At 46.4% G+C, this 15,160-nt stretch overlaps 1 protein-coding gene across 4 annotated transcripts in view; it reads right to left on the bottom strand.

Annotated features, from left to right (window-relative positions):
* Positions 1–15,160, bottom strand: part of KDM4A (lysine demethylase 4A) — a 57,581-nt gene that overhangs the window by 33,229 nt on the left and 9,192 nt on the right. For all 4 annotated transcript variants that reach the window (XM_039474219.2, XM_039474220.2, XM_074380689.1 and 1 more), the window contains exons 4-11: positions 13,402–13,516; positions 11,320–11,513; positions 7,740–7,789; positions 6,895–6,998; positions 6,351–6,488; positions 5,148–5,395; positions 3,905–4,104; positions 1,715–2,085 (exon numbers count right to left, since the gene is read on the bottom strand). In XM_039474219.2, the coding sequence (XP_039330153.1) occupies positions 1,715–2,085; positions 3,905–4,104; positions 5,148–5,395; positions 6,351–6,488; positions 6,895–6,998; positions 7,740–7,789; positions 11,320–11,513; positions 13,402–13,516 (1,420 nt within the window). The remainder of the gene's footprint in view (positions 1–1,714; positions 2,086–3,904; positions 4,105–5,147; positions 5,396–6,350; positions 6,489–6,894; positions 6,999–7,739; positions 7,790–11,319; positions 11,514–13,401; positions 13,517–15,160) is intronic.

Below are 15,160 nucleotides of genomic sequence, written 5' to 3'. Positions count from 1 at the left end.
GCCTGTAATCCCAGCACTTTGGGAGGCCGAGGCGGGTGGATCAGGAGGTCAAGAGATGGAGACCATCCTGGTCAACATAGTGAAACCCCATCTCTACCAAAAAAAAAAAAAAAAATACAAAAAATTAGCTGGGCATGGTGGCGCGTGCCTGTAATCCCAGCTACTCAGGAGGCTGAGGCAGGAGAATTGCCTGAACCCAGGAGGCGGAGGTTGCGGTGAGCTGAGATCACGCCATTGCACTCCAGCCTGGGTAACAAGAGCAAAACTCCGTCTCAAAAATCAAAAAAAAAAAAAAATTGCAAAGATTTTTAAGAGATAAATTTTTAAAAACTAAAGGTAAGGGAGTAGGGAATAAAGAGGACCTTCTGCACTGGCTTCTTTTATCTGCCACCCCTCACCAAAGGCTGCAACTTGACCCATATAAGCGGTAAGGCTGGAGAGCCAGGGAATATCGCTTGGGTAGTGTGGCTGTGTCTGACATGACTCTTATCACCCAGAGTGGCAGACCCACCAAGAGTCATTCTGCACAAAAGCAGGAATCAGCTTTTGGTGACAACATGTATTTAAGGAGGAAGCCTAAACACACATGTTCGTATTTATAGCTTTGGGAATGCATCTTGGTCTCCAAAAGGATGCTCTATCAATGTCATACTGGGAGTCTACAGGGCAGTCAAGGCTTATAAGAAAAGAACCCTTGAATTTTAAGGTAAGAAAGGTCATCTCCGCTGGGTGCAGTGGCTCACACCTGTAATCCCAGCACTTTGGGAGGCTGAGGCAGGTGGATCACCTGAGGTCAGGAGTTCAAGACCAGCTTGACCAACATGGAGAAACCTCATCTGTACTAAAAATACAAAATTAGCTGGGTGTGGTGGCGCATGCCTATAATCCCAGCTACTCAGGAGGCTGAGGCAGGAGAATCGCTTGAACTGGGAGGTGGAGGTTGCAGTGAGCCGAGATTGCGCCATTGCACTCCAGCCTGGGCAACAAGAGCCGAAAAAGAAAGGCCATCTCATCTCAAACCCCAAACACATGGGCACCAACTGAGGCCATTCTAACCTTTGTACCACTAAGGCAATGAGGGTCAGAGGAAGAGTTCCCGCCCATCCCAATTGAAAAGGCTGGGTATAGTGGCTTAGGCTTGTAATCCCAGCACTTTGGGAGGCTGAGGCAGGTGGATCACTTGAGGTCAGGAGTTCGAGACCAGCCTGGTTAACATGGTGAAACCCTGTCTCCATTAAAAATACAAAAATTAGCTAGGTGTGGTGGCATACACCTGTAATACCAGTTACTTGGGACCTGGAGGCAGGAGAATTGCCTGAACCTGGAAGGCAGAGATTGCAGTAAGCCAAGATCACTCCACTGCACTCCAGCCTGGGTGACAGAGCAAGACTCTGTCTCCAAAAATAAAAAGGGCATTGTTGTCCAAGTGGGCTGAGGAGGATCTCCTGCTGTGACTGAAGCTGCACTGATACAATTCTTGGAATCAGTAGCCACATAGATTAAGAGAAAAGCAACTCCCAGCAAAGAACAAGCTGGGAGACTGAATGCCATGCAGGCTTTTGTTTGACACAACCACTGCAGGCTAAAGGCACTGACTGAGCATCTCTCCTGCCCTCCCGGACACCTGCGGCACCTCCGCCACACAGATCCACCTCCCCCAGAGGGTGTCTTCCAGGACAGCTCCCCAGCCTACACCACTGCCTGGAGCCCATACCTCTGCCAGCTCCCGCTCACTGATACTTCTGGGGGCGCTTCCTTTCTTCCTCGTGCACGGCTCTCCCACGGTGACCCTGCCATCCCCTTTGGCGTAACTGTGCACAGTGAGAATTCCTGTTTGCCCTTGGACTCGGCAGGAGAGAGGCTCACTGGCTTCTGAATCGGAAGAGATAGAATCCCGTGAAGAGCCGGAGCCCAGGCTAGAAGACAATTTCTTTTTGGAACCTGAGAAGACGAAGCGTCCCCCTACAGACGCAGGATTCACAGAAAGATCCAAGGCAGCTGCTTCTTGTTCTTCCTCTTCATCCTCCTCTTCTAGTTTGACATTTTTGAGTTCTTCAAATTTTACTTCGGTAGAGTCAGAATAATCTGAAACACACATACACATTAGACAGAGCCAAGTTCCTCCTGCACACATGAACCCGATGAAAGGCAGAGTGGCAAAGCACAAGAAACATGGGCAGCTTCTTCCTCTGTAACGGGAAGATGCTACTGTGTACCTACAGGGCTAGTAAATAGGACTCCCAAGCACCGCTTGGCACTCAGCAGACGCTCAGTAAGGGGGAGCTGCCATTTTCTCCAGTTTCCGGCAGGAAATGCAAGCCTGAGCTCAGCAGAGAAGCTGGCTACCTACCCCATGCAAGAAAGTCTGAAGATCTTCAAGAGTATTAAGAGGGTGGATGTTAAATGTAATCACTACAAAAATGATAACTATGTGAAGTAATGCATATTTTAATCAGCTAGATTTAACCATTCCACAACATATATATACTACATAAATCATGTTAGTCCAGGGGCAGTGGTTCACACCTGTAATCCCAGCACTTTGGGATGCCAAGATGGAAGGACTGCCAGAGCCCAGGAGTTGAGACCAGCCTGGGCAACAAAGTGAGACCCTGTCGCTATAAAATTTAAAAATTAGCCCAGTATGGTGGCATATGCCTGTAGTCCCAGCTACTTGAGAGGCTGAGGCAAGAGGGTTGCTTGAGCCCAGAAGGTTAAGGCTGCAGTGAGCTGTGCTCACACCACTGTGATCCAGCCTAGGCAACAGAGCACGACCCTGTTCCAAAAACAAAAAAAAATTATGTTGTACATGACAAATATGCACAATTTTATCTGGCAGTATAAATAAATTAATTTGAGGGGAAAAAAGTAAAGAAAATCTGCTGAAAAGAAGCCAGCCCAGCCCAGGGTCTCAGTCCAAAGTGCTACCTGGCTGTCAGCAGACCACATATTTGGGTCATACCTGACCCAAGACAGATACAAGCCTTTCTCTCATCTAGTCTCAATGACCTTCCAAGTGACTGCTGAACAACACTGATCACACCACTACCACTCCCTCTCTTAAAATATAAATGGCTTTCTAAGCTTCCACGTGAGCAAATGAAAATGGCCGGGAGCCCTACAGCATCTCCTATTTCTCCAGCATCACCTCCGGGTCACACAACTGCCTTCTACCCTAACATTCAATTGAGGGAAATGCCCCACCAGTTCCCCATGTGGACCATGCTATTAATATTTCCCATCTCTGCAGGGAGCAGTGGCTCATGCCTGTAATCCCAGCACTTTGGGAGACCAAGATAGGCAGATCACGTAAAGTCAGCAGTTCAAGATCAGCCTGGCTAACGGTGAAACCCCATCTCTACTAAAAATAAAAAAAAATAAAAAAAAAAAAATTAGCCGGGCATAGTAACAGGCACCTTACAGTCCTAGCTACTTGGAAGGCTGAGGCAGGAGAATCACTTGAACCCGGAAGGCGGAGGTTGCAGTGAGCTGAGATTGCACCACTGCACTCCAGCCTGCATGACAGAGCAAGATTCCATTCTAAAAAAAAAAAATTTCCCATCTCCAGGCCTGTGCCCTGCTCCTCCCCTCTGGGACGCCCTTTCTACATCCCTCCTCTCTCTCTGTCCACAGGGGAAGGTCCTACTTACCTTTTAAGAGTCACCTTCACCAAAACCTCCAGTGTTTCCCTGACCCCTGATCAGGCAGAGGGAGGAGCCTTTCCCTACACGCCCGGTCCACCCTGAACATCCCTACCCAAAGCACTTCTCATACTCCAAGTACGCTACCTGCTCACAGACCTGTCACTCTCCATTTTTTATTTCTGACCCAGCACTCAATATGGCGTCTAACACGGGACACATGTGGAGTTAGGGTTGTGGAAAATACACCATAGTCAACTAACCTGGGAAGGCAAGACCATCCTCAACTTGACGCACAGAGCTATGGGTGGGCCTCACGGGGGCGAGGGCAGCCGGGCACTCCGTCATCTCATAGTGCTCAGAACTCAGCTCCTCCTTGGGGAAGAGCTCACTCTGACTCACCTCCTGTGGTATTTCAAGACAAACTCGGTGCCTCTTTGTCCCTATTCGGTGCTTGGCCAGGCTGCGATAGAGAGGGCAAATCTTTTAAGAGCTCACATATACATCCACTTACTCAAACACATTCACACACATCCACACACAACCCAAAGTGAATGGTCAGAGCCTGTCAGGCCTGGCTCAAAACTCAGGAACACCTCTTACTTGTGTGACTTGAAACAAAGGTCTTCACCTCTCTGAGCTTGTTCCATCATCTGGGAAATACAGCTATTACCACCCACCTCAGATTTGTTATGAGGATTAAGAAATGGTATGCAGAGCTGGGCGCGACGGCTTGCGCCTATAATCCCAGCACTTTGGGAGGCCGAGGCGGGTGGATCACAAGGTCAAGAGATCGAGACCATCCTGGTCAACATGGTGAAACCCCGTCTCTACTAAAAATACAAAAAATTAGCTGGGCATGGTGGTGCGTGCCTGTAATCCCAGCTACTCAGGAGGCTGAGGCAGGAGAATTGCCTGAACCCAGGAGGCGGAGGTTGTGGTGAGCCGAGATCACGCCACTGCACTCCAGCCTGGGTAACAAGAGCGAAACTCCATCTCAAAAAAAAAGAAGAAGAAAAGAAATAGTATGCAGAGTAGCTGTCAAAGTGCCTGGCATACGGTAGGTACCAAAGAACAGTCCCTCCTTTCTTTACCACATGGCCCAGGATCAATTCTCCTCAGAGCCAGATCCCCTGGCTCAGCCACCAATGGCACTGCAGGCTTAAATCACGACATCACCAATGCCCTTGAGTCTCATCCACACTACACTTCTTTTTAAAAGACCCTGTCATATGATGAGAAAACATGACTTATCTGGCTCACAGGGAGCCCGACCTTCGTACATACATGCCCTTGGCCCTCACAGAAATGATCCCCTGCTCCAGGAGACTACATGCCCACTATGGGTGTCTCATTCAGAAAGTGCCTGAATGCTGTGGCTCTCCAGTTTCTGGAGCCTTGACCAACAACACTCCCCTTAGCCGGAGCACAGTCTCTCCGCAGGTTATGGGACCTACCCAGACATCCCTCCCTCACACAGCCAGGACCAAAGGGCTGCTGGGTTACCTTGTCTTCAAGTCCCCTTCCTCTCCATCCTCCACCCCTTCCATGTCCTCCTCTGGGCACTCCTCCTCGTTGCCAGCCCTTGGAGGCAGTTCACTCTCCTTAAGAAACTCGGCTGCTTCTGGCGTAGGCAGAGTATGGTCAATAATTGTGTTGTCCTTCCCAGCTTTCCAAAGTTTGTACCTTTCTGGCTGAAACTTCCTTACAAACACATCCATGGAGATCTTCACCATGTCCTTTCTGCAGGAGCACTGTCATCAGGAACCAGAGGAGCACCAGGTAAGTATGCTTTACTGTTTCCACTCACCCTCACATCCTAGCTCCTCCCTCCACATAGAAACAAGTGCAAGATGGTTTATAACCACATTGTTTTGGTTCACAGGCTGAGGGTGTATTATTCCTTGCAGGAATAATACAAACATGATGGGAGGCCGAGGCAGGTGGATCACGAGGTCAAGAGATCGAGACCATCCTGGTCCACATGGTGAAACCCCATCTCTACTAAAAATACAAAAAATTAGCTGGGCATGGTGGCGCATGCCTGTAATCCCAGCTACTCAGGAGGCTGAGGCAGGAGAACTGCCTGAACCCGGGAAGCAGAGGTTGCGGTGAGCCGAGATCACGCCATTGCACTCCAGCCTGGGTAACAAGAGTGTAACTTTGTCTCAAAAAAAAAAAATACAAACATGAAGGGACGCAGGGGGAAAAGGGCAGAGAATACATGGTACCTGGGCAAATATACCCGGGCACTAACTCGGGGTCACAGAGGGTGGTTAGGCTCTGCACTTAGGCCCACAGGATGGTTAACAGCCACCTGCCTTTTTTCTCTGTCCAAGCCAGGAACATACAGACAAATCTACTACTACCAGTCAAAGGCTCAGCCCTGCTGTTTCCCTAAAGTAAAGGAAACCCCTAAGAATTTCAACAGAGAAATCTCAGAGTGGCTAAGGCAAGAATATCAACGTGTATGGATGTGGTTTTAGTACCTAACAGACTTAAGCATAGAACCTCATTTTATACTTCCCAAATCTGAACATTTTTAAAATTCCTTATGAACACACAATGTTCATACTTTGACATATTGCTAGCCCCTCTGTTTCTGAATTCCAGCAGCTTCAAGAAATATTCTAATCACCAGCCAATGTATCTAACCAGAATTTGCTCATTTTTGCCATGGTGTTATAGAAAGAAATCAAGCAGACTTACCAGCACAGCTTGCTTGCCATACTCAATCCACCGACGGGTAGCGAAATTGGTAGACTCCGCACAGTTAAAGCCGTGGTTGAAGCCAGCATGGTAACCATAAGGGAAAGTGATCATAAACTCTCCGGCCTCTTGAGTCACCTGAACAAGAGCAGACATGAAGCAGCTGCTTCAAATGGCAGAAGTCCACAGAATTGGAATTCTGAGCTCCACCACAACTTAGCTGAGCAACAAAGGGTAAGTCATAAAATCCCTGGGGTCTTGCTGTCTTCTATCAAATGCAAAGCCTAGACTTAGCAGATGCCAAGACGATAATTAACCATTCCTCCAAATGAACTTTGTTCAAAGGGATCTGACTCTCCTCTGGCACCAGGAAGGTACAGTGCCCCACCTTTATTGCCCTTAGAGCAAAGTGTTGCTACGTAGTTTGATTAAGCTTTGGCCCTGTCCTGGTATAATGATGAACTAGAATAAAACTCTGTAAAACAAAGGCCAGAAAGAGTAGTGTCTGTAAGCCTAAGAACTTCTGCAGGTAACATCAGCTCACCTTGTCAAAGGGAATTCCATATTTCTTCAGCATTAACGGAGAAATCAGGGTCATCTTGTGGCGAAGAAATGCCTCACAGCTTTGAGCACTTCCAGGGAAAAAGCCTATTTAATTGAAAGGATATGGGTTAACACAGTGCTCCACACCAGCTCTGCAATCCTGGAGTCACTTCACACCTGTGCTTCTCATCTGAATAATAAACAGGATGAATCACCAATGTGACCTCCAGGGATCCTCATAGCTCCGCATTGTAGAATTCTAAGATTCTACAATGAGCCTCTGGGCTCACTCCCTTGGAGGCATTACATGGGTAATGAAATCCTGTTTGGGAAACCAAGGTCACCCAAGCTGCCTCTGTTCTTATAGAGCTTTGAAACTATTTAGGACCTTTTCTCCAGTCACTTGTACCCCTGTTCTTTCTTCAGCAATGCAGCTACAGTATTATCTACCCAGGCTTTCCTGAAGTATGTTCTCTAGATGTACAAATCTATCTAAGTCCACTTAAAAGAAACAAAAAATTCAACTTCTTCTTTAACATTTGGATCTTTAGTGGAAACACCAGTCATACTGAGTCTGGTTCATTATCCCTGGTCAAAGAAGCACTCCTGCTCAGTAAAACTGAGGCACAGACAATCAAAGAAGGAATGACCAAGTCATTGCACAGGAAAAAAGAAGAAAAAGGCTCTGTCGCTGCCCTCTTACGGTACCCAATGTGACTCACCCCCGCCTGCAGGCCTGTGATAGGACCTGCAAGAATCTGACCGTGGGGAATGCACGTTTTGGTTTAGAGCAAGAAGTACAGCTCGTAGGAGAGTCCGACCCAGCAAACAGGGGAGACACAATACCTTTGGCGAGGCGTTCCAAGCGCTTTCCATGCTCAGGTGGAACAGAGTACCTGCAATCACATGAGGGCATCAGAGGCTGGGCAGAGGACAGGTACAGAGGCTAAGGGGCTTGTTCCCACTCTCAAAACACCTTGAAATAGCAGATTTTTTTTTAAAATTTCCCAAGCACTAGAAAAGAATCTGAAAAAATGAAATATTAGACTGTTTGGCACAGGAGTTAAGAGCCCATAAAGAAGGTGAGTGGGCCGGGCGCGGTGGCTCAAGCCTGTAATCCCAGCACTTTGGGAGGCCGAGGCGGGTGGATCACGAGGTCAAAAGATCGAGACCATCCCGGTCAAGATGGTGAAACCCCGTCTCTACTAAAAATACAAAAAATTAGCTGGGCGTGGTGGCGCGTGCCTGTAATCCCAGCTACTCAGGAGGCTGAGGCAGGAGAATTGCCTGAACCCAGGAGGTGGAGGTTGCAGTGAGCCGAGATCGCGCCATTGCACTCCAGCCTGGGTAACGAGAGCGAAACTCCGTCTCAAAAAAAAAAAAAAAAAAAAAGAAGGTGAGTGAATTTCTTTCTTTTATATTCATTCATTTAATAAGATGTTTATCAAGTATGTACCATGAGCCTGATTTATGGTCTACAATATCACTCTCCTTTATAATGTGGTTCATATAATTACATTTTTTTAGAAAAAAGAAAAAAAGTAGAATGTCATTACATAACCTCAGTGTTTACAAATGCTCAGTATTTTTTAAATGCTTGAAGGCCTAACTCGGAGCTGGCTAGAGGAGGAATGGAAAACAAGGTGAAAGATGGATCAGACACTTATGAGACATAGTCCCGTATCTGCTGATGAGCCCATTTTCCCTTCATCTCCCAACAGCTACATATACTGATTATGCAATCATCAATTACTTCTCTACCCAGGAGGGTGTCTAAACACCACAGAAACTTCTCTTTCTAAAAAATGAAAAGAAAAAAAGAACACCTAGGACTATTTAAAACTTTCAGAAAATTGTTAAACTTCATATTCTGAAACTCATAGTAACTCCATTTTAACCTTTTTAATCTCTTCTAAAGATCATTTCAGACCAGGCGCGGTGGTTCACGTCTATAATCCCAGCACTTTGGGAGGCCGAGGCGGGCAGATCACGAGGTCAGGAGTTCGAGACCATCCTGGCCAACATAGGTAAACTCTATCTCTACTAAAAATACAAAAATTAGCCAGGTGTGGTTGGCATGCGCCTGTAGTCCCAGCTACTTGGGAGGCTGAGGCAGGAGAATCGCTTGAACCTGGGAGGTGGAGCTTGCAATGAGCTGAGACCACACCACTGCACTCCAGCCTGGATAACAGAGTGAGACTCCATCTCACACAAAAAATAAAATATTCTACAGTAACAATAAATCCTCCCATTCCAAACAGCTGCATTATAAAACAAAACAGAGGAGAAGAATTGAGAAAAATGTCACCTAAAGGACTCCAGAGGTCCCATTGCAGAGGACCTAAGAATGAATATGATAAGTGGAAAACCTTCTTTTATAAGAGAATTCGGAAGTCCAGGATCGGGGAGTTCTGGAGTAAACAATGGTGATGACACAAAAGCTACATTTACACCTCCTACAAGTCTAGCATCTGATGAACAAAATAGGACAGTAGTTAGGAGATAATCATAGGCTCAAAAGGTTCTTTCCCCCGAGATTAGAAACTAGAAATCACTTGAAAGAAAAAAGGAAAACCCCTGAAAAAAAAAACATGGCTGAGGATGCTGAAAAAAGAAATGAAGGTGGATATGGTTTTCATGGACTCCCCATAATGTGCCCCATGGTGTCCCCTCCAGCCTCATCACTCACTTCTCATCATTGCACACAGCACCCCAACTACAGTAGACTTCTCCTAGCTCCCTAAACATACCATGCCTTTTTTCTGAGGGGCGGTGGACAGAGTCTCACTCTGCCACCCAGGCTAGAGTGCAGTGGTGTGATCTCAGCTCACCGGAACCTCCACCTCCCTGGTTCAAGCAATTCTCCTGCCTCAGCCTCCCAAATAGCAGGGATTACAGGCATGGGCCACCACACCTGGCCCTCATGTGCTCTCTTAAACTGGGAGCTCTGCACATGTGGTTCCAACCGCCTGAATACACTTCCCTCAATCTCCCTGCTGCTAAGCCCACCACCCAGTTATGTCCTTCTCATTTTTTGGGTCTCAGTTGTCACCTCTTCCAAAGAAGCCTTCTTTAATCCCACCCTTCTATTTTTCCTATGTGGACCTCAGCACCCACTACTTCCCCTTCAGAGCTGTCCCCATACCATATGATCATTATCTCACACTTTCTACCCCCTGACCAGTCTCCTATCTGTGTGAGGGTAGGTACATTCACTGCTGTTAATCTGCAGCACCTTCACCAAAACGCTGAGACAGGGGCTGCGTACAGTGGCTCATGCCTGTAATCTTACCACTTTGCAAGGCCAAAATGGAAGAACTGCTTGAGCCCAGGAGTTTGAGACCAGCCTGGGCAACATGGTGAGACCCCCATCTCTACCCCAAAAAAAAGAAAGAAAAAATCAGCTGGGCATAGTGGTACACACCTATAATCCCAGCTACTTGGGAGGCTGAAGTGGAAGAATCACTTGAGCCCACGAGGTCAAGGCTGCAGTGAGCCATAATGGTGCCACTGCACTCCAGCTTGGGTGACAGAGAGATCCTGTCTCAAAATAGGGGGAAAAAATGCTGAGACTCAAAGATGGGTCAGCGCAGACAGAGGAGAGAGAACCAATGTTTGTCTCACCAACAAGAATAACACCCTGGAGAGCAAGAAGCATGCTGAATAGCCTCACATCCCCTTGTGTGTTAAGCACACACTGCCTCTCCCCAAGAATTATTTTTTCCATGAGGAAAAGAAAGCAAAGCTTTCTATCATCTGAGGGAGTGACTGTAGTCTTAGAAGTCTGCTGCTAAGAAATGCCTCAGGTCTGTTCAGAAAAAAAATTAGAAAGCAGTGGGATAGAGCCCCCATGTCTTTGGGTAACTCTGCCAGCACCCTACTCTCTAAAGCCTCCCTACTGGGCCAAAAACAAAGTGGTCTAAGCACCAGAGCTCCAACAGCATCTTAGCACTTGAAAGTGTGTTTAAGGCCGGGCATAGTGGCTCACGCCTATAATCCCAGCACTTTGGGAGGCCGAAGCAGGTGGATCACTAGGTCAAGAGATCGAGACCATCGTGGTCAACATGGTGAAACCCCGTCTCTACTAAAAATACAAAAAAAAAAAAAAATTTAGCTGGGCATGGTGGCACACACCTGTGGTCCCAGCTACTTGGGAGGCTGAGGCAGAATTGCTTGAACCCAGGAGGAAGAGATTGCGGTGAGCTGAGATCACACCATTGCACTCCAGCCTGGGTAACAAGAGCAAAACTCCTTCTCAAAAAAAGTAAGAGAAAAAAAAATGAAAGTGTGTTTAAAACATGAAATCCCACCCCACGCCTGAACCAGGGTCTGCACTTTAACACAACCCTGAGGTGTCTCTCCGCACAATGATCATGAGTCTGTTCTCTAGCATAGACGCCCACTGCCGACTGCAGGTGGACTTTACCAGGACTTTGGTTCTCCGAAGTGCAGGTAGTTGATGCTGTAGAGGTCCATGTCTTCAGTGTGCCAAGCAAAGGATGTCTTCCACATGCCAAAGTACAGGTATGGGGTGTTCACACCCTCAATGGTGATCCCACTCTCCTTTTCTACCAAGTCCAGAATTGTTCTCAGCCGGCCGATATTCCACTCATCAACATGCTACAAAGGCAATGACAGTCCAGGGCAAGTTACATTTGAATATAAACCGACCACAGTATTCCTCATTCACTTTCACAGCTACCACTGGAACTGACACCATTTACCTTCAAAGTGCAAATACCACTTTGTGAATGATACTGGTGTAAGAAAGATGAATAGAGATGACAGTCACCTGTTTTCAACCCCAAGAAGAAGAGTTGGAACTGATGCTAAAGAAATTGAGGTCAAAATAGAAAAAAGAAAAATCTACAACCACACACAAAAAAACTGCAAAACATGGAAACTAACTATGACAGTGGGCCAGGCACAGTGGCTCACGCCTGTAATCTCAACACTCAGGAGGCCACGGCAGGATTGCTTGAGCCCAAGAGTTCAAGAACATCCTGGGCAACAAGGCAAGACCCAGTCTCTACAAAAAATTATGAATTTGCCGGGCGCGGTGGCTCAAGCCTGTAATCCCAGCACTTTGGGAGGCCGAGGCGGGTGGATCACAAGGTCGAGAGATCGAGACCAGCCTGGTCAACATGGTGAAACCCTGTTTCTACTAAAAATACAAAAAATTAGCTGGGCATGGTGGCGCGTGCCTGTAATCCCAGCTACTCGGGAGGCTGAGGCAGGAGAATTGCCTGAACCCAGGAGGCGGAGGTTGTGGTGAGCCGAGATCGCGCCATTGCACTCCAGCCTGGGTAACAAGAGTGAAACTCCGTCTCAAAAAAAAAAAAAAAAAATTACAAATTAAAAAAAGTAGTCAGGTGAGGTGGCATATGCCTGCAGTCTCAGCTATCTGGGAGGCTGAGGTGGAAGGATTCCTTGGGGTTACAGTAATCTATGATCATACCACTATACTCTAGCCTAGGTGACGGGGCGATAGTCTGTCTCAAAACAAAAAACGATGGCAACCTTGTGGCTTCTTTAGCCCTAATTTCCACCAGGCAGTGTCTTCATAAAAAATATGCAATATCCTTTTCCTGAGTTGTAATGGCCAGCTGGGAGCCCGCCTCCCATAACTAGGCCATGGATTATTATTATGCCTGACTTTTGTACCTCCCCATCCCAGATCCTTACAGCATCTTCCTGCCATTCTCCCTATAAGCTTGACTTCCCCTGACCCAAAAAAAACTGTTATCAACAAAACTGGAATTCATTTTTTTAACTCTTCCGATTGATAAAAACATTAAAATTCAGCCAGGTGCAGTGGTTCATGCCTGTAATCCCAGCATTTTGGGAAGCCGAGGCGGGTGGATTACCTGAGGTCAGGAGTTCGAGATCAGTCTGACCAACATGGTGAAACCCCCGTCTCAAAAAAAACCAAAAAACATTAAAATTAATATGAAAACAATCTGAGTGATAATCCCTGAAACGCCCTGCTGTTTTTCAATCATCCGAAGACAGTTCCAAATATTCTCCCCTTCTACCATATTTAAGGCAGCACTGTGTCCCAAGCAATGAAAGTGGTTAAAATAGTTTTTGCTATAGAATCTTCTTTGAGTGTTCTGCAAAATCTAAATGTATTTCTCTTCTTAAATATATACCCCTTTCATTAGATTAGTCAGTCATCTTTTTTCTGCAGAAACCACACTGCCTCATTTCATTATCTGAGAGTCAACCCACCCTTTCAAGAACTCATCAGCTACCTCCCACTGACTATGCTAACAACCCCTGAAAAGAACACCACATCATCAAATTCACATGGAAAGCAGGAGAAATAAAATTCAGTCACATGCAAAAGTATCCACAATTAGGCCAGCACAGCAACATCAGCTGGGGGTAGATCATCTGTTCATCCACCCATTCACCAAACAGCTTTTAGGTGCCTAGTACATGCTGGGATGAAAAAAAGGTATTACAAAATTACAAAACGCTGCAGAAGGTTTCTAGTGAGTCTCACCTTTTCATAGAGGGTACCATTCACATCTGCACCATAGATCGGAGGATTGAATGTAAGATTTTTCCAGTATTTCCGCTCGAGCTCTTCAAACTCACTATAGCGTGGGGTACAGTACCTTGTGAAAATAAGAAGAAACATGTAAACCACTTACAGGTGATATTAGGCATTATGAACAATAAAAGACATAATCCCCTATTCCACTGACAGCAAGAATTTCAAATGAACAAGGCATAATCTTGGCCTTCAAGGCTGTAATATGTAGTCAATGTCCCTTCCGTAAGCACTGGGCCTGAGGAAGCCTGAGGAAGGTAATGTACACACAGATGTAAACCCAAAAACACAAGCACAACATCCTCAACTCTCTGAAGAGACTCTACATAAACTATATCTTGCTAGATTCACTTGGCCAGACAGGGAGAAAATGGGCTTATCAACCAAGACCCAAGGTCCCTCTGTATTCACAGACAACCAAAACCCACCAGCATGGGAAGAGCTGAGGCTTTCCAACAGCATTCACCTCCCTGAACCAGCCAAAAAGAAGCTGCTCCAAGAGGGCTCATTTTTAAGTGCCCCTGCTATATTCCCAGTGCCCTGAGCAATGGCTGACACTCAACAAGTAATCACGCCTAAAAACATCAAATATTTTAGTAAAAACATAAAATAGCTCTAAAAATACCAAAGTAGATTTTTGTAAATCAAATATTCCAATTAGGAAAATCCATACATATATATATATATACATATTTATATTTGCCTATCTACATATAAAGTCATACAAATATCTATACTTTCACTGGGCGTGGTGGCTCACACCTGGAATCCCAGCATTTTGGGAGACCTGGGGAGGGTGGATCACCTGAGGTTAGGAGTTCAAGACTAACCTGGCCAACATAGTGAAACCTGGTCTCTACTAAAAATATAAAAATTAGCCAGGCATGGTGGCACACGCCTGTAATTCCAGCTACTTGGGGCAGGGGCTGAGGCAACAGAATTACTTAAACCCAGGAGGAGGAGGCTGCAGTGAGCTGAGATTGCACCACTGCACTCCAGCCTGGGCCACAGAGTAAAACTCTGTCTCAAAAAAAAATAATAAAAAATCTATCCCTTAAAAAAATAGGATCCTCGCTCTGCTGCCCAGGCTGGAGTGCAGTGGTGTGATCATACCTTACTGTAGCCTCGAACTCCTGGGCTCAAGCAACCCTCCTACCCCAGCCTCTCGAGTAGGCAGGACTGCAAGTGTGCACCACCACATCCAGCTAATGTTTTCATTTATCGTAGCGATGAAGTCCTGCCACGTTGCCCAGATTAGACTCAAACTCCTGGCCTCAAGTGATCCTCCCACCATGGCCTCCCAAAATGATGGGATTATAGGAGAGAGCCAATGCATCCAGCCTAAAAATTAATCTATACTCTTTAGCTTAATCATCATATACTAAAAATTTACTCAAAAAGAAAACCAAAAAAACTTTTAAGTTCAAACCAGCCAAGTGCAGTGGCTCATGCCTGTAATCCCAGCACTTTGGGAGGCTAAGGCAGGAGGATCACTTGAGCCCAAGAGTTTGAGAACAGCAATATGGCAAATTCCTGTTTCTACTAAAACTTTAAAAATCAGCAGGGCTGGCTGGGTGCGGTGGCTAACGCCTGTAATCCCAGCACTCTGGGAGGCCAAGGCAGGCATATCACCTGAGGTCAGGAGTTCAAAACCAGCCTGGCCAACATTTCGAAACTCCGTCTCTACTAAAAATACAAAACTTAACTG

Source organism: Saimiri boliviensis, chromosome 11 (assembly GCF_048565385.1).
Source record: "Saimiri boliviensis isolate mSaiBol1 chromosome 11, mSaiBol1.pri, whole genome shotgun sequence".
NCBI classification, from domain to species: Eukaryota; Metazoa; Chordata; class Mammalia; order Primates; family Cebidae; genus Saimiri; species Saimiri boliviensis.
The sequence above is the reverse complement of the archived record's forward strand: the minus strand, read 5'-3'. Positions and strand labels throughout refer to the sequence as shown.